This window comes from Bombus huntii, chromosome 2, assembly GCF_024542735.1.
Source record: "Bombus huntii isolate Logan2020A chromosome 2, iyBomHunt1.1, whole genome shotgun sequence".
Taxonomy (NCBI): Eukaryota; Metazoa; Arthropoda; class Insecta; order Hymenoptera; family Apidae; genus Bombus; species Bombus huntii.
The window spans coordinates 18,164,687-18,185,055 of NC_066239.1; the positions used below are offsets into that span (position 1 = coordinate 18,164,687).

The 20,369-nt window shown below is 38.1% G+C and overlaps 1 protein-coding gene across 9 annotated transcripts in view; it reads right to left on the minus strand.

Moving 5' to 3' along the window:
• Positions 1–7: 7 nt before the first annotated feature.
• The window catches only part of LOC126874390 (protein expanded-like), a 122,364-nt gene continuing 102,002 nt past the window's right edge, over positions 8–20,369 (minus strand). For all 9 annotated transcript variants that reach the window (XM_050636366.1, XM_050636375.1, XM_050636383.1 and 6 more), the window contains 8 exons: positions 12,419–12,498; positions 7,440–7,680; positions 6,523–6,798; positions 6,134–6,299; positions 5,412–5,720; positions 4,842–5,120; positions 2,550–4,405; positions 8–1,807 (listed from right to left, as the gene is read on the minus strand). In XM_050636366.1, the coding sequence (XP_050492323.1) occupies positions 1,331–1,807; positions 2,550–4,405; positions 4,842–5,120; positions 5,412–5,720; positions 6,134–6,299; positions 6,523–6,798; positions 7,440–7,680; positions 12,419–12,498 (3,684 nt within the window). In that variant the 3' untranslated portion in view covers positions 8–1,330. The remainder of the gene's footprint in view (positions 1,808–2,549; positions 4,406–4,841; positions 5,121–5,411; positions 5,721–6,133; positions 6,300–6,522; positions 6,799–7,439; positions 7,681–12,418; positions 12,499–20,369) is intronic.

Sequence of the window (20,369 nt, forward strand, 5' to 3'; positions counted from 1 at the left end):
AACGATCTTCATTATAAAAAAAGTTTATTATTCGTAGCTGAGGTGGCGCGTGGTACATACATGAGGTTTCCGACTACAACAAGTCCTATGATTTCACTCAAATACTATGTACAAACATGGGTCATGTTGTAATATTATTATTTAATATTAATTAACATAAGTCAACTTATACAACTAAATTATTACCCATTACGCTATGATCTAAGATATTAATGTTCAAAAGATTCACTTTCACGCAAATCTTGTACAACGTTAATTGTCGCATGTGTTATCTTGTAGTACGCGTTCTGTAGTGCAGTATAAACATTTTCTATTTAACAACGTATTCTCGCGATATTCGGTTGCGATAATCGGAGAATTCGTTTAATCTTTCTATAACAATGTTCAGTCGCTGAGGAAGGAACAAACTTTTTTTCTCACCGAATATACTTACTTAATGCTTAAACTCTCCTAAATATACGACTACACTTACAGTTACGTACACGCAAAAACGCATCGATAGAGAAAGTGCCACAAAGCGAGCACTGATTGAATTATTAACACGAAAAAAAAAGTAGAAAAAAAATTATCAGAATCATCTGGATTGTAATAAATATTACTTTCGTAAACATCAAAAAGGAAGTGAACTAGTTACAGTACTCATACCTACTTTCGTTCACAGTATAAAAATATCTGTGTAATTAGTACCTACGAAAATCGTTGCTCTAGTATCAGATAAAGTATACGCAAGAACGTTTTTCTCGTTCTTTCGCCGTTATTGAGATTTACAAAACATTCGCATTCAATTTTTTTTCTTTCATTTCGCGCTAACCGCTTAATTGAGCAAAAACGAAGAAACTTAATGGACATTTTTATTACTGGTGTGTATTTCAACTATTCTACGTACGAAAGAAAAGCTTCGTTTGCAAAGAAGTACAATTTTCCAGGAATATCAAGAGAGATCATAAGAATGAAATTAGATAAGAAGAGAGATATTACATAATGGACACCTTCGACGTTCCCGTGTTTACACTTTCCCGAAGGTCTAATCTATCATCGGATTTCTTTCTTTCCTTCTTTGAGTATTCGCGTCGAACAGAAGAATCGTAAATGATAAAATGGCACCCTGAGTTGAAGAAGCACGGTTTGTGTAGAAACGCTATATAAGTACCTAAGGCGTTAGAACAACCTTTTTCTTCGCCTTGCTGCCCGTGTATTTCAAGGACAAAGCATTATAGTTGTGGAATCGTTTGAACAGTTCCGTGGAATGCACTTTCATCGAGGTATAATAATGTAATTTCCATAATGTCGCAAGAGCGGCAAACCCCTTTGTTTTCTTCTTCGTTTCCTGTTACGAATGCGACGCCCTCGTAGAATCCTTTTTGACAGCTGACATGCCTGTCGAATTCGTCACTTTGTAAGCGTTGCCCTTCACCTCGGCGGGGTGTTTGTGAGTACTCGTCGATGATTTCCTCGGGGGTTTGGTGATCTGCGTCGTAGAAAGACCGCTGACCGGATATTTATTTCTGCTTGATGTTCCGCCATTGCTACTTCTCGCTACGTTCTTCGTAGACGTTGAAGAAGTCGTCTCAGCAGGATGCTTTGGCATCACGAATGCTTTCGTCTGCTTCAATAAATACCGATCGTTACACAACGCCGATATCAGCGGCAAGTCCAAGTTACGACTCTTCTCGCGAAGCGTCCGAATGTCCAACATTCCGTCTTCTTTTCCTTCTTCGCGCTCTTCCATCGTGGTTGCTTTCGACGTCTTCTTCGGGGAAGAAGATGACGAAGAGGCGGATGGAAGTGGTTGATTCTTCTCGAGGTTCTGTAAATAAGCAAAACAATTGAAATAAAATATTTGCATCGAAACTATTTAGACTTTGTGTATTATATTCGTATTATATATTGTATTATATTTATATCGGCAAGAGATATCTTGTTCTTTTATTCATAGAAAGAATATTCGGGCTGAAGAGTATATATAAGAACAACGGAGTTAACAACAATTTTTGTAATTTATCTTAAAACTTTTATTTCTTTAAAGCTCATGATATATATCAAGATCACGTGGGAAATATATGATAAGTTCATTTTTATTCATTTTTCCACTTTCATATTACTTGATGCGTAAAATGAACTATTTTAATATGAAATTGTTGAAGAGGGGAATAATCTGATAAATAATATGCAGGTGATAAATAATATTAATTCGATTGTTGTGTTAGTTTAACTTCATTAATAGCAACCTACATATCTAATATTATTAGCATTTTTTAAATGTTCAAGAGTGTGTCGAAGATACATATTTAATAATAAAATCGAATGAAAAGATAAATGAAAAGATTTTGGTGTTGACTTTTAAAATTGTTCTTTTATAAAAAGAAAATTTAACTTATCACGGTTTCCCTGTAATTTTTATATTGTATGTTGCTACGTAACGTTCGTAATGATTACCATACGATACAGAACACATATATTCCTGCCATTAAATATTAACCCAATCTTACTTAAAAAATAAAGCAGTAATTTATACTATAATAACAGGATAGTGTGTTATAATACAATACCTGTATTTCATAAGGTGGTGGTGGCGGAGGTGGCGGAAGTCGACGATGCTTCAACTGCGGCAGAGACTGCAGCTTGGTACTGGAAGGTGAATCGAAACACTTCAAAATGTTCTCGTCGCTTCTCGTTCTGGAGAACGCGTGGAGCGTGTGGGGATGAGCTGGGGCTGGTGGTTCACGTCTAAGACTCTGACTGCCTGCCGACGAACAAGTAGCTCCACTATATAGCGAGCTTGTACTAGCAGCATAATGACTACTCAGATTACTATGCGGTAAATAATTGTTAGAACTTGTGTCGCTGCTACTAAGGTTTTGATTCGAAGCGTATTTCGTGGGTGACGAGAACGAGGAACCAGGAAGGTATGGTGTGCTACGATACATTACTAACGATTTATTGTTAAAAGAAGGATAAGGAGGAGGAGGATAAGCAGCCATAGCCGCCAGAAGCGAACCCTGTTTCGCATCGATGTACTCTTGCTTCGACACCGCGGGATCTTTTAGAGGAAACATCACGTAATCGACATCCGAATACAGTTGCTGCTTATATTGTTCGATCTGCGACCTCGCAACTTGACTCGTGTAAACGGTAGCTAAGCTGGGTGGTGGCGGTGGAGGTTGTCTGGGATGAACCATTGGCGGAGGAGGGGGTGGCGGGGGCGGCGGTGGTGTTAAGTAAGGCAACAAAACCGGACCACCTCGTGAAGCGTGTACGTCCAAGTAATTGTTCGGTCCAACGACAAGAGCCGCTACGGGGGCGTGAACTGGCGTAGGTTTCATTTTGTCACCGGGATAAGTGGGTGGTTGAATTCTAGGTGGTGGTTTCGGGGCAACCGAAGCAACGTCATTGACATTGACTTGATTGGCGTTGATGGTCTTTGAAGCCGTCAAAGTGGCGTTCATCTTGCTGTTTGCTAGACCCGTTTGTATTTTCGTGGACGTCACCCTCGATACGATTTCTTCGCTCGTCGTTGGATACAATTTGGAAATTGCTTCCTGTCGAGTGACCTCCGAAACTTCGGGATAAGGCGGTGGAGGGGGTGGTTCTCTGGGTGTTACCGCGTCGTTTCTCGGAGGCGTAGGCGGTGGTATCTGAATTCTTTCCCTGGGTGAAGTGTAAGGTGGCGGTGGTGGTGGATCGGTTCTTCGTGGTGGCAAAGGTACGAACTCGCCGCGAGTAGCATTATATGGTGGTGGAGGCGGAGGTTCCCTTTCGATGTCGGATATGTTGGGTCGCGGTGAGTTTATGGTTGCGTAGTCCATGCTTACTGGGTAAGGAGGAGGTGGAGGAAGTTGCCTGTCGCTATCGGTTCTTGGTGGCGGAGGTGGTGGGGGCATAGTAACGTAGTCGCAATCAGAGTCCATGGAATTGCTAATGGTCTTTCGAGGAGGATAACGTCCAACTATTAAATCCGAAAGTTCATCGGCTGACAAAAGAGGTCCAACGCTGGAAGGGTCACTACCATCGCCTCTGAAGCTTCCTGCGCTCAGTATGCTATTACTGCGTGATCTAGAATCTTCGAGCTGCTGATCCAGAGCTCCCGTCATGGTAGAAACAACGTTACTAACGTCCTCATCACCTTTGCAGACGCTGTAAATAGGTTCCTGATCTTCGGTACCAACATCTTCTGTATACACGTCGCTTGTCTCGGATCTAAGACCACTGTGTATGGTATAAAAACCAGATGTTACAGAAGCCTCGTCAGTCGTAGACTGAACAGAACTTAAGGCACACACGTCGCTGGCTGTAGAAGATCCGTTCGCGTCACCGGTAGGTGAATACAAATCTCCCATTCTTTCATCCTGCATCTCACTACTCCTGAGGGTATATACCCCACTAGTTTCGCTAGCAATGTCAGTACCTGAAAAGGAAATATGTCGTATAGTACAAAATTAACATTATAATCGGTAGAGATGTAAAATAATTACTGATATTTGTTTAGTTGCAACTGAATACCCTGTGAAGCAAACATGGCATGGTACTTACTTAGTTAACTAACATATTTATGGCTTTTTGGTAGAATAAAAATGATTGTAGGAAAAATTGCAGTATATACATGTAAGTCAGAGATAAAAATTCTAGAATTTAAAAAGAGACGACCTTAAAATACTTTTTTTCTTAACAAATTTAAATTATCGAAATTATTGTCAATATTTTATCAAGATATAAGATGTATGTTTAACAAATAGTTAAGTTCCCCTCATACTTTTACCATTTGAATAAATATCATTGTATATTTTAAGGTCTTACTATATTCTATTAATCTGGAGGTATACATAATTTTTTGTAAAACTTACCCGCGTATTTGCCACCTTTTTTGCACCTGTCGTAAATGGCGCCAGGAAAGCTAGCAGTTTCTGACGAAACCGCTGAATTCTGTGCCGTATGCGAATAACCGAGTTCCAGACTGGAAGTCGCGGATGTACGCCGCATTCGCGGCGGTCCACCAGCAGGTGCATTCACAACCACGACCGTGCTGCAGCTGCTGCTACATTGTGACCCTTCAGCCGCCGTGGCCGCGTTCGATGTCAATCGCAATGCAGCCGTTGTAGGAGTGCTGTCTGTACCATCAACTTCTGTAATTCGTGCGATGGTTTGTAAGACTGTATATATTTGTATATTACAAATATCTACGTTACTACTTTGTGATAAATTTTGATATGCTCTTAAAATAATTTTACAAAATTCGTTAAAGGAGTTAAATGTTTGAAGAAACAATTACATTTTTGAGAAAAGTCTCCTCATTTTTACCCATAAAACATACCTTCAAAATTTGGTTACGGTTATGCACATAATTCTTATTATGCTTATCATTATATAATTCAATCCTTGTAAATTCTATATTCGTATAGAGGAAATAAATTTACCATCCACAGTGGAGACTGGAGAGGACGGCATGGAACGATCCTCGACGTTTGCATTCGAGCCGTTGACAACACCGCACTGAATACCAGAGTATGAAGTATTTTCAGTAAGACGTGGCAAACATTCGGTCGAGGCGGGCGCCGTGTCTGGTTCATCCTCGCTGTGTACCCGGTCGCTGACAATTCCAGAAGTCGTGTTGGACGACGTGCTCGAGATAACAGAAATTCGTTGGTCACCGCGCGCCCCACGTGCTGTTAAACTCAGCTTGCACCGGGCAGGATACATGTAACAGTCGCGAAGTACTTTCCTCTCTGAAATAAAAAAGAGAACATTGATTTTGAGATAAGACTGCAGCTTCGTATCAAAGAGATTTCTTTTTAACGTTATACCAATTAAAATTTGACTACGTTTAATTTGAAATTAATACAAGTTTTAACTAATCAAATTGTAGACGTCACTGGAATTCGATTCCATTCAAGATAGACAATTTGATCGACATAAATATTTAATCATAGATAAAGAACAAGAAGAGAATACAAATTTAAATACAAAAGCGTTAAGGGAAGAAGAAACCAATGAAATATGACAAAAAGAAACCCAAATCGTGTCGTAACAACAGGTGTACTTGGACAGTTGAAAATGACTTTTTATACATTTATCAATAAGATTGGTAAAAAGAACAGAGGCTATTAATTTTGAACAATATAAATTTCGTCCAACCGACCTTCCTCTTCTCGCCTCTTCGCTTCGTTTACTCTAGGTGCTATGGCCATGGAGAACTGATGGGTATCTCGACAGAGTCCCAGAAGCAATTTGCTTTTATCATCGCATCCACTGTAAAGGGTGAGCTTGTCCGGCTGATCGACTGCGCGTATCTCAAACTTCTTGCGCTGCAATAGAAATGCAACAAATTAAAAGATTTCCGATATAGATATTTCATGTAGATTGGACAAGTTTGATAAATTTCTTCGACACGAAAAAGAAAAGAAAATGGTATTATAATCTTTGACACGTTACTTTAACGAATAACGTTTGCATGTTTTTCGTAAGTATAAAAACAGTGAAAAGAGGACAAACTACAAGACGATACATCACACAATGCATAAAACTAACGTCGAAGCAAAGTTTGCCGATGTTGTTCCAGGCGAAGACACGCGGTGTTTCCTCCTCAGCGTAGACTCGCACCCCGCGAGCGCAAATCGCAAGGAGTATGCGTCCCGGACCTGCCTCGTTCTTGCTTCTTCGTAACCGATAGAGGTGAGCGTTGAGCGGCGCCTCCAGCAGCACCGCCTCCCGGATGTATTGCAGTTCTGCCTCCTCCCTCGATAAACCTCGGTTGTCCCTGTGCTGTGCCGCAAGCACAGCGAGCACATTCGACTCGAGGCACATCTAATCCAACATAATCGTTCGTTACGTTTAAATGAAAATTCAATAACTACCGCTTCCGCAAATTACAACGCGCACTCATTGATAGACGATAACTATAACGCGTAAACGCGTTGGAATTAAACTTTCCAGCCAGTATCTAATGGCCTTTACGATCGAGAGATATTAGCGCTTGGGATAGGTCTACATTCCAGCGGCTGATTCGTAGAAAAACAAATGTTAATTATCTATAGAGTGTCGAAGATACTTTTTTTTTTGTTCAAATCCGCTACAGGAGAAAATAGTTTGTTAGTTAATTGTTCAATACCTATTCGAACTGTGGACTTTTCACGTATTTGTGAGAAATTTGAAGGACGAAAATGTATGAAGTATTCGACGTAGATCACTTATTACGATATTTACTAGATGAAACATTTAGACTACATTTTCTTCGATTACGTTCATAGTAAAAGTGTGAAATTGCATAAACATTCGCAGTCTAGTTTCATGGGCTTTTACGAAATAGTAACTGCACATTTTAAATTGAACGAAGAAAAGCAAAGATGGGACAAGGGAAACGATAAAACTTCGATTCCTCTGAGTTTTAAAATAACAGATAGAACATTTTAACTAAGGAGGTCGGTAAATATGAATGAAATACTTACGTGTGGCGGAAGGTAGTCCGTGGGCTTGCAGTATCCCACAGATCCTGCGTGTGGCCTGTGTCGTTCTTCGGAGTAATCGCCAAGATCGGCTTGTAGGGCAAGACCCGCGAGTGTGAGCAAGGGCGTAACGATAGATGGTTCGTGTAAGGGATGGTGAGGATGGAGGTTCTCCACCCCACCGCCATGCCTGACAACATTGTCGCGCAGTTGCAGGTAATAGTGGTGGCGCGTCGTTTCATCGCTGAAATGATAATCAACCGGTTAGCTTCGTTTTTGTTCTACGTGATTAACTATCTTTAATTATCGAGCGAGTTTTTTTTCCTTTCTTTACAAGAAACTACACATTGGGAACAAGTTCTTCCCATTAATTTGCGTGATCGAAGTTGTTCTACGAGTAGTTCTACGATGACTGGACGCGGTATAAAAAGTCATAAAATTTGTTAATAAAAAGAATAAGCAAAAAAGAAAGATTGTGTTATGTAAAGTTTAATTATTTAAACGTAAGCGATATTAAAAATCTCGAGCTAAGAGTTTGCTTAGTTCGTCGTTTCGTCTTGTACGTCCTTATTTTATTCTCTCGATTATCATTCAGACAAAAGTTGGAAGATGATTAAACTACTTTTTGTTACATTCTACGCGCTTCCTCGAATTTGCTATAAATCATCTGACTCGTCATAAAACACATAGATACATATATAAATACAAAATACGAAAGTCAGACACCTTGCGGCAGAACTTTCCAAACTAATGTATGATCAGGTTATTACAACACAGTGTCACGGTTACGTGTAACCTTGGACGGTAGTTGTGCCATAAAAATAGTTATTTACAAAACTTCGTACGACCAGCGAACACTATCTATTATCCGATGTAATAACAACGAAATAAGGAACTAATTAGCTTCGAATCGTCCGCTCACTCGATACACAGATACATATATTACAAAACGATCTTTTCAATTACTAATAATATTAACAAATCGGAGGCAAGCAGAGATTATGTAATTCGGCCATTGCGAAAGCTTAATCGAAAAACATGATATTTCACGAGCCATAATTGAAACACACGTCATATGATCCAGGAATTCTCATTAGCTAATTGATACAACATAACGCAATCAGAGTCCCTCTACAAAGAATAACTGCAACAAAATCCACGATTTACCGTATGCCGGAAGACGTGATATCAAAACAGTCATCTAGACATACACAGTGCAATAGCATAATTGTCGGGTGTTGAAAATAGAAAAGAAAAATATGCGCTATCACGTAACATTACGTTAATCTGAAGTTGTTGTTCGTAAGAAGACCCTGTACAGCAGATCTTCGCCAGTGTTGCGATAATTCTCGTACATGATTTTGCAAACACTGCGAACGAATCGTCGTGTATCTTTAAACGCAGCGAAGAACTTTTGCGACAAATTACATGCCCCAGGATTGAGTTTGTCGGGTAGATAATGACCCAAAACACGCTGTCCATGTCGTCAAACGGTATTTAGAACACTAAAAAATTAAACTAAAACTAGTTATGAAATAGTCTGTCCAATTGATTTGGATCCAATAAAAATGCTTTGCATTGAGACGCAGACATAAAATCTAGGAGATTTGTACGCTACTGCATTTATTCGAAATTTAAATCGGTTCGTCTCTAGGAACAACATAACGTGGAATTAATCTTGGCACGAAAGGGCATATTTCAGAAAGAATATAAAAGAAAATGTTTCAAGCAACGCGCTGGTATAGTCAAACAGAAAATATGAATTGTGAGACTATACTCCTTGCGAATGACGATATAGGCTCTCTTCTTGGGTTACGTCGTAGATCCACTTTCAAGAAACTAGTCGTGGAGACCTGTGCCGAAAGACACATCGTCATGCAATTTCGCGTAATGATAAACAATGCGCTGCTAGCGCTTGAATCCTTGGAGATTCGCAACGTCACGTTCGACATATTTTGTACGTGTTACGCATAACGACACCGACCCCGTAAATCTGTAAGTTTAATTCTCCACGATTCTTAATAATCTTCTACGGTTCTTCGACACTTTGTGTCGGGGATACTATCGATTCAAGCTAATTCAATTTTCTGGAAAAAATATCTGTTATCAGACGTTACAGCGGACTTGACATCGCGATAGAATTTCTCCAATTCAATGATCTAATTTTGTTTGATAATTTCTTGTTCAAACGTCATCGTGGAAATGTTACTCAGACAGATGGATCTCTTAAGGGATCTTCAAAAACCATAATTTTAGTGAAAAACTTCAACACGTAATATACGTAACTATATCTCGCGAACGCGCAATTTCCACGTGCAACGCAAGAAATACAGCAGAAGCATGTAACAGGTTAGAAATCTCCAGACGAATCAAACGGAAAGCAAGCTGGCAGATGCGATGAAAAAGATTAAGAAAAATGATCCGAGCAAGGGAAGAATTAACGAAAGGTCGACTTGAGTGTTCGATCGTCCTCCAAGCATGTTGGTCCTTTCACGAATTAAACCCTCGTCGACGCGGACGTGCGGTGAATGCGGCGTGGCTGGATGTAAATCACGGGTTTCGAGTGGAAATCAGAAAGCAACTACGGATCGGTATAATTACCGGGACGAATGCTTTCATTTAATGCGTACGGTCTATCTATCACGCGCCACGTAATAATTTATAATTACAAGAGTAGGTAGCACTTAGCTACCGGACAGGAGTCGAGATTTCGTTTCGTGAGAGGGAGATCCGAGCCACCCTTTTTTCTTTTCCTTCCTGCTTTCTTTCTTGTTCTTTATTTACCACCCACCTGTCTTTCTCTTTCTCTTTGAACAGAACGATTCTTATATATAGGGTGTTCTAGAATTAAAAAGAAAAGTTCACAAGGAGAGCCTAGATAGAACCTGATAGAAATTCATTATTTTGATTTTATTATTATTCTAAATTCCTAAAAATGATTCTTCAACGTACTCTGCGATATTTCTTGCACGAACGTTAATTCTGATCAATTAATCGTTTCTTTTTTTTTTTTTTTTTTTTGACAATTTAGATCAACTAGTTAGGTTTTCTACAAGATAAGTACATAATTATGTGAATACGAGTGTACAGCGTATATTGTGATATTATGGTGTTCTTCCATTCTTTCCAATCTCTTTTCGTCCGATGCGTTTAATCGTTCTACCACAATTAAGAAGCTTTGACAATATAAATTTTAGACGACAGCGGATGAACAATCCGTCTAATCGCTTCCGTGAGATTTCTGTAAAATTGCAAGTAACGGGTTATACATGTTCATATTGCCTATCTAGGAATGTACTGTTTAACACGTATTACGCTATAAATTTTAACACCAGTTAATATAATAATATTATCCTATAATATTCTCCCAATTACGACAGGAAGTAACAGTATACGTATACAGTTATATCCATCTACCTATTATGTAGTATATCTCATTGGTACTTCTGGTAACGTTCATACTTATAGCAAAGCACAAAATGAAATATATTGGAAAATGAAATTACAATGGAGTTTGATAATTACGATTCATCAAAATGCAAGTTTTTCGACTGGTATTTTTAAAACGTCGCTGACGATACAGTTCAATCCTGTCAGATTTATAACGCATGTATTACGCATGTGTAATAGCTGACATTATGAAACGTATGACTATATCACGCGTTGCCTGCTTTCCAACGCTAAAAAATCCACACTCCAAGAACCTTCGTTCGTAAAAACTAAATCAACAACGAATATGCGTTTATTAGATGTAAAATATTTCTCTCGTCATTCCCTGTCACCTGCTGCTCCATTAGTTCGTACTTTTTTTACTGAATATACTGAAACATTCTGTACGCGTGTCATACCTATTACACGTGTACGTTCAACAGTGTAAAACTTCATTTCTCTTATTCCTCTCTTCTTTTCTCGTGCTTCAACTTATTGTTACATCCTCACCCATCGTCTATGTATCAGCTATTTCTCTCTTCCTCGATCTTGGGGGCCTTGGTGAACCAGGAACCCCTTATAACCGCGATATATCGCGGCTAGAAGAAAACAAGGAAAAAAGAAATATAGAGACCCGGTGGACTATGTGGGTTTGGCTGTTTAGCCAGCTACGATGGCACCAAGGTAGTATTTGAAGCGGAACGCTAATTACTCCGATTAATTCTGCAATCTATTTGGGGGCCTGTCCGATAGCCGGAGCGTTCTCGACTAATTTAGCTCCCTACCAGCGGCCAGCCTCTTTCGAGCGAATAATTTGTCAGCCAACGTAGCGTGGATCCGACTACCGGAGTTTTTATCCCCTTGCTCACGGATCTCGAATGACGATTCGATTCGATAGACCAAGGAGGTAGAGTTACTTGAGTCAGAAAGATATTTCAGCGAAGCCAAGTAATTTGTCATGCGGTCCGCGGAATTCGGTTATGAACAACTTTCAAGAGATCTACGCTTGAAAACAGACTGTTTAACTCGTTACTGACGACACGATAAGCAACGAGATATATCGCGTATATCGACGCTTCGACGGTCATAGTTTTCCACGAGATAGGATAACTTGTACACGTCGAAAGTAAAAGAGTCAATTTTAATTAAAATAATTGAATTACTTGAATTTTGAAAGATATTTTGTTCTTCCTTTTATTAGTATCCATTTTAACCGTAACCATATGGAATCGTTTTCTTACTGTATTCCATAACCATGTTAAAGACTAATAATGTCTGAAAATACACAACAAACTCGATCACTCGGTGAAAATTTCAAAACGCAATGTTAAAATATCGAAGCTTAGATGACTCGATTAACTCTACCTTACTATGTACGTACATAGTTGAGTTGGTGCTGTGACTTGAATGTTAGAACGAATTAAAAGGTATTAGGAATGACGTTAGGTAATATAGAGGTGAAGTTAGTATTGATATTAGCTGATATTGGCACGGTGATTATGTAAACCGGCAGAATGTGACTACCTATTGAGAAATCTATGTGTAAGCGTTACCTTAGGAGCAATGGTGTGTCGACGTAGTAGCGAACGCGAAAGTAGAGGACGAAAGCTGGTCTCCCGCTGCTGTCTAAGCCCTGAAAATCATGAAATAAAGGTGTCATGAGATCGACTTTTACCATATTTATCGATTACTTATATTTTCTATACTCTGTTTTATCATATGATTTTCTTACTACAGCGTCCAAACATTATTCTCTTAGATTACAAGATTTCAATGATTCACGGTAATTAACCTTTGTGATTACTAATTTTTGATAGTAACCTTTGCGCTTTATTTTAGCTCATTTTTACCTTCCACTATATTCAAACTAATTCCAATCTTACTTGCTAGTCCTAAACGAAATATCAAAATTTATATTTACAAAAAGGAATTGTACGAGTTCTAATTAAATAAATTTATCAAACAATGTACGAAACAAATTTGAAATAACAGGAAATATTTCATAAATTTATTATTCGTGTTCTAATTACTCCTCGGTCTGAGCAATCATTCGATAAATCGTATCATAAAATTTGAGTCGTGTGCAATCCTAAAATCGTTCTTATTTTGCGAACGTACCAATTGTGAATCTCTGGTAACTTACATTCCATGAACACCGTAAACAAATTGTATTCCGATTTTACGTCACTGCGTATATTCTAGTGACCGTGTATCCTAGAATATTGTAACATGAACACGTTGAATCAACACAGAATTCATCCTATTAGCCATAATTCAACTTTTCTATACCTTCTAGGCAGTACTGGTAACCAAGACAATGATCTGTTTTCATAATTAAATTGTTTCCCCGCGAACTAGAATAAGTAACGCGACACGACGCGTCGATCAACTAAATCAAACAAAAGACTCTACTCGTATTATCCGCTCGGTGAATCGATAATACTCGAGAGATCGTTTTGTATTTAACAATCGCATTCGTCCGGATCGTGAACCATTGCAGAAATCTTCACCCTCGGTCGACTCAACGACCGAACCTTCTCATTTTATTCCGTCACGAAGATTTGCTAGTAAACGTTAAAACTTGATTCTCGCTAAAACGTAAGGGACATAGATGGTATTTATAGAATTTATACAGGATGGTTGGTAACTGGTGGTACAAGCGGAAAGGTGGTGATTCTACGCGAAAAAAGAAGTCGAAAATATGGAATAAAAATTTAAAAATTTAAAAATTTAAAAATTTAAAAATTTGAAAATTTAAAAATTTGAAAATTTAAAAATTTGAAAATTTAAAAATTTAAAAATTTGAAAATTTGAAAATTTAAAAATTTAAAAATTTAAAAATTTAAAAATTTAAAAATTTAAAAATTTAAAAATTTTCTACAGTGATCTACAGTGAGATCCGTTATAACGAGACGTGATAAAGTGCACGCGTACCGAGCGAAAATTCAAAGTCGATTTCCTCGAAAACGAAGCCTCGAACGAAAAATTTTTATTCTATATTTTCGACTTCTTTTTTCGCGTAGAATCGCCCCCTTTCCGCTTGTACCACCAGTTACCAACCACCCTGTATATTAAAATCGACATGCCGATACGCGAATTTACCATTTTTCTTTTTCCTCTTCTACGCATTAGGAGGTTCGAACTAAAACACATTAATCGATGGAGAGAGTGAAATTTTTTAGTTTCCCGATTATAGCACGGTTAAGCGTTTAATTTACTTATTTGTATCTGAGATTCGTGCGCTTAACTTTCAGTGAAAATAATAAAATAACAAGGAATTTGGAACGAACGAACGAAAGTATAATTCTTCTTTTATCTTCGTGGTTTTCTACGTTTCTAATATCACATGTAAAAAACACGTACACCTTAAACTTTCAATTATAGTACAATGAAATTATAGTATATCGCACGCTTGCTCGAGTTTCTCTCGTGTTACACTGTAAAAGTCTTGATCGTTTTATGAAACAATTAATATATAGATTGGAATGTTACTTAAACGTTCATTGTGCATTAAGAAGATTCGCATTATTGTATTGTTACCAGTGTTTTTCTTCTAAACGGAAGAAATTGTATTACCGTTTTAAACCTAATACAACGAGCCGGATAAATATTTTTGATTTACTAAACGATAGCGAATGATTTTCGAGTAACGTACAGAACATTTTTCACTAATTGCAATCGTCGTTTGAACGTCAATCGTTACGTGCATGTAGCTAGGAATCAAGTTTAACTGTGACGAGGAAAGAAAAATCGTCGCAACGTGTGGGCAGAAACCGCCAAATCGTGAATATGCCCACGCGTGCCTTCCGGCCCACGCGTCTTCAAGCACAGTAGCTACTGTAGCCTGTTCCATCGAGAATTGGGAATAAACTTGGCCATGGATCTGTGAATTTCAGTCGATACAGCTCGAGATCGCGAAATTCGAAGATTCATAACAAGATAAATCCATCGGACTCGGTATAATTCACTGGGATCACCGTTTTTTTTTTTTTTTTATCTGTTTCGCAACTTTCGTAGATATCGATATGTTGGAATATGATTTTAATTTGATTATTCTTCATTCTTGTTGACGTTTCTAGCCGACTATTCGAGATTTGTAACGTTATTTTGCACTAAATTACGTTAGAATACGTGTATTTCGATCGATCTTGATAATTTTACTTTATACGATTTAATCGTACAAAGTTGAGTACATGTTTTGCTGAAATCGATATCTATGCCGGTGTAATATTCATTATGCTAATTTATCACTCTTTAGTGGTACGATAAATTACGTAACAATTATATTTGTACACAGATTTTTTCGACCAATTTATGGCTGTATAATCCTTTGATAAAGGATCCCTCTACACAATCGCGTTGAAATTCCGTTGGATAAATTACAATGTCGAAAAAAGTCGTTCTGAAGAGAAAATAAACGATGAAAACAATTATACGTTCGTTAGTGAATACTTAAGTAAATCGTATAAGATTCTAATAATCTGATACGCTGTGTAAAGATATGAATATAAACACAAATAAGTATGTCACCAATTAACAGAATCTTAATAATTCCTATATTCCTTCCACATGTATAATTTCCAAAATTAGTTAACTTTTGAACCGTCCCGATGACGAAAATGATGTCGAAATAGCGAGGCAAGCCCGCGATAAAAGCAAAAATATCCAAAAATCGGTAGCCTGTTTTTCCATAACACATAGTTCGTTATACACACAGCTACGACCATCGATCCGCTCCTAATTTCTTTTCACTCACACCTACACGCCTATTCGATCCATCAGAACGGTTCTCCATTGAAATTCAACAATCAGAAGGATTTCGTGGGTTTCACCCATAGAGATTAGATGTATTAGCGCACTAATACATCTTTACTTTTCAGGAGGTGTACGGCTGCTGACCGATGATACATCATCGGATAGAGACAGACCTGAATAGGGAGAAGGCAGAGCGAAGAGAGCAAGAGAGGGAGAAGAATGTAAAAAGAAACGAGAAGAGGAGAACGTGGAGGACGACAGAGGACGAAGATGAGAGGAAAGGAAGGTTGAAAGAGGCGAAGAACGGAACGAGGGGAGACAGGTACCAATAACGAAGCCCGCTCCAAATTCGGTAGCCGAAAATTAAACCGAGAAGGGTTTCTCGGTTATGTCTAGACCTAGACCCTCCGGTCAAATCGTAGCAAATTATACCGTCGGCTCCATCCGCATATTTTATGAACCATAAATATTAATCCACCTCTCGGTATATGCCTCTCCATCTTCCCACTTCTGTTCCACGTCCACTCTTTCGACTCTCTTTCGTCCTTCCTCCGCCTTTACCCTTCCGCCCTTCGCCACGTTACTTCTACTACACGGTACACAGACATTCCTGGATGGCCCGCGGGTACAGTCGCCGCTAAAATTGAGAGTCCAGGACAAACACACGGGAATTTGCATACACGCGATAGGGACAGGCTACTATAGACACGTCTGTAGCGTACTGGTTATACGTACATACGTACATGTATCAATTACGTGAATGACATTGAAGCTCTGCCAGATGCTATTCGCGTTGATTATTGAACCGCGATAAGTTTTTGTCTATCGGACAATTTGATTGGTTATCCTCTTTTTATTTTTGTTTTTTGTTTTTTCTTTACTTCTACACGTGCTAGGGAATTTTTGACGAAGCTGCGATCTCTATCGTGCTTGATTAACAACATGTCTAAATTACTTTTTTTGTACTGCCAAGAATTTTGAGTTGAGGTATAGTTTTTTGAAAAATAGTCATTCCGAAGATACGATGGTAAAACTAGATGTAGAGTAATAATTTTGAATAGGAAAAGTTGTTTAAGTCTGCCGTAGGATACTTCAATCTCTTGAAATTTTATAAAATTGTAGCACCAAGGTGGAGGAAGAAATAGTAACGGAATATTTAAGCAGATTCTTGCAATTCCTTCTCATATTCACCGTGTACATTCGCGATGGTGTTCGATAATGCGAACTGACGAAGAAGAAATCACACAGACGAAATATCGCGTTAACGTAACACAACGTAGGATTTTAATGGGTTAAACTCTGACTTCTGATTCTTCGAGAATTTTTTTTCTTTTTTTTTATTATTCATTTATTTGAATTTTACAATTTGTCCAGTAGGACATCTTCGAGAATATGAGACACCAAACATAGAAAACAACCGAGTAATAAACACAACATTCCACGTGAGGCAATTGAACGGTAGAAATGAATTCCCGTTGAAAATGAACGAGGATACCCTCGTAGACAACGCAACTGTAATTATGTGATAATGACAACCATCGATAGACGATGCGTTCGATACAACAGAGACAGCATGAAATTGATTACACAGTTACATTTAACGTGTTGTAACGGCTCCTCCGGAGCGTATTGTTGATATTGACTACTGCTGTTACTTGACGCTTGGCGTGTTGCCACTTTGTGCGAGCCATTGGGGAGAACGGTAATCGCCTACTTGCAGGTATTTCTACAGTATGTTCTATTCTACTTTATACATGTAACGCATGTTACAGTGGTGTGTACACAAGCACCAATGGATCTTCCTCGTTGCTCATTAGCAATCAACGCTACATACTACTCGCCTTCTTCTACTTCAAAATTTGAAAGAAAACGCTGGGAATTATTTCGTGCTTCGAACAAATTTATTTATTATGCGAAACAACATTGCTGAATCTTTTTCACGAAAGAGAGAAATCTTTGAAAGAAAATATCGAAGATTATTCTGTATTTTGAGAAGATTTATTCGAGTAATTTTAAGAGGACAAACAGGATGTATCGAAGATGCAAAAATATGCATATGAGAAATCCAAAGTAGACATATGTAGTTCAGTAAAAATTAAGCAATATTAATTAAATAATATTCGGTTCAATTTGCATAAAAATTCGTATTTTAATAAATTTGAATAAAAACAAAGATTTCATATGCATATTCATATTGATAATTAGGCGTATTTTCGAGCCATTAAAAATATAGAAATTAAGACACGAAGTAATTAGATCAATGTACATAATTACCTAATTACATGTATGAAATACATAGGTAATAAAGATTTTAGACTTAAAATATAGACCCTACAAAAAGAAGCTAATCCTTCTACAGGTGTAAAATAAATGTATACACCTGCATACACGAACTCGAACATCAAATCCACATCGTTTCACCAATTATATCAGACATCCGATCACGTGGAGACAGCTTGCTCGTGAAAGTCCCAGTGGACGTCTTCGACAACTGTTGATGGAAATCGAAAGTGCGACACGCTGGCTCAGCTACGTACGTAGATGAGACATTCCATCGAAACTGTACTTACATACGCGCAGTTCGAGAAGAGGATTTTTTACATCGACCAATGAATCGTATCTTACGTTCATTGTTGACGTAAGTTTCGTTATTCAATAAAAGAATTAATGCCACGTATTCGCAAAACTTTATTGTCTCGCTGACGAAAAGAAAGAAAGCAAATGATTGAAGAAAGATAAACAAACCTTATTTTGTGACTTATATTGGCAATTCCTATTAGCTAGATGTTTGTATCGGTGACATCGTTCAAATCAGGATTATGATACTTGAGCGTGAAACATTTTATGCTACGATACGATACCATATTGTAAAATTCTTATCTAAAGTATCATCGTACATAACACAATTATTCTTATTTATTTTCTATGAAAAGTCAAAGGTGGTACTTTTTGTATCCGATGCCAAAAGTGCGAGAAATCTCGAACGTAAACAAATAATTATTTTCCAAATCCAGTATTTCAAATTCTTCGTCGTTTCGTTACAGCATCAAAGAGCTGGTATTCGTCAAACGTTTCGCTAATTGCAAGCAGAGAAACAAAAAAATCGATGAGATAATTTCAAGTCGAAAGAGAATACGCGACGATGTACACTCTCGCCGGTCGTACTTTCTTTTTCTGACCAAAAATTCCCTTTCGGATATCGATCCTCGATTACAGAAACAAAGACATAGTCGCGGGTCACAGGTATAAAGTTGGAATGTAGAAAGTGCCGATAGGGGAGGAGCCCAGTTTTAATAGCCGAGGACTTCTCGCATGGCTACAGAAAATCCTCGCAGCCGATGTACCTTCCAGATAAGCACGTAGTCCGGTAGCCCGGTTTTACCGGGCCAGTATTTATTGGTTATTGGTGTGGACCGTCATTAGCGAAACGGGGGTCCCACCGCTCCGAGCAGATACGAAGATATCGCACGAGGCGGCACTCTCTGTTTCCTTCTCTCCCGTTTCCCTTCGTTTCTCTCTCATTCTCTCACTCGAAGAACCCTTGGATCCGTAATTTCCACTGGTCAACTCCCTGCTCGTGCTGCTTCGACGATCGAACGTGTTGCACGCTATTGACAAATTCCTGCGGTTCTAACCGAACGGGGCAACAGACTGTCCTCCGTGGAATTGTTGGAATTGTTTTGGGGAGAAAAGAACGACGAGGACTGCGATACGATGGAAGGATATTCGATTATTTGGAGATGACAAGCGTGTGATTACGAGCATGTTTATTGGGATAAAATCCGTGCTTTTGGAATTGGACTATTTGTTTCATTTTTAAGAGTATTTCAATATTAAGAGACTTTTCATACGAATAAAGTGGACTTCACGAACTCTGTGATCACACGCGATGTACGTGTTCGTGGGTTTTATCGCTTGTTGATTTATTTTAGGATTACGTTTAATCAGATCGTTTTAAAGAAGAAAGCGAGAAAATTATGGATAAATGGTCGTTAGAGTGCACTTCGTTTCTTGATAATAGAAACAATTCTAACAGGCGAAATATGTTAAATTTAATATTTTTTTGGTATTATTTATAAAAATGCATGAAGAAATCGGTCAGATCTTGCGAGAAGCATATTTATCGATATATCTCTTACGAGAAGATACGTTTGTTTAACAACGATCAATTAGTTGCATGTCCAAACGACAATAACGAAAAGAAACGAAATTAAGAAGCAACAGAATTTCCTACAGTTCAACTATAACTAAATTAACGACATTTGCACGAAAATAAGGAATGAATAGTAGTATTCGAAAGCAAAAGTCCAATCAAACCATAATTCTCCCCATAATGAAGGTAAAAAACGAATAAAGACACAGAATAACTAAATTACGACCCAGCTACGTGTATGGTAATCTCGGCACTTTAGTAACTTTCTGCGCAAAGTCTAAGATCCATCGCTAATAACAGCGAGAGGGGGCCAAAGGGATGGAACGTCTCATCTACGATTTATCCTGTGATAGGTAAGAATGAAAAAATATGTATACGCGTACTAAAGTTTAAAGCTTTCCAAGTCTAAATTATAGATCGTAAAACCTAAATCTAACCGAATGTAATTTATAAAAATTTTATTTATACGACAAACATTTCCGTCCGATAAACTTGGTCGGAAACTTACGAAATTTATCGAACGTGGAGAAAGAGCAGAAGTACGATTCGTCCTACGATAAGAACAGAATTGTACTCGTAATAGTACGATGCGTACT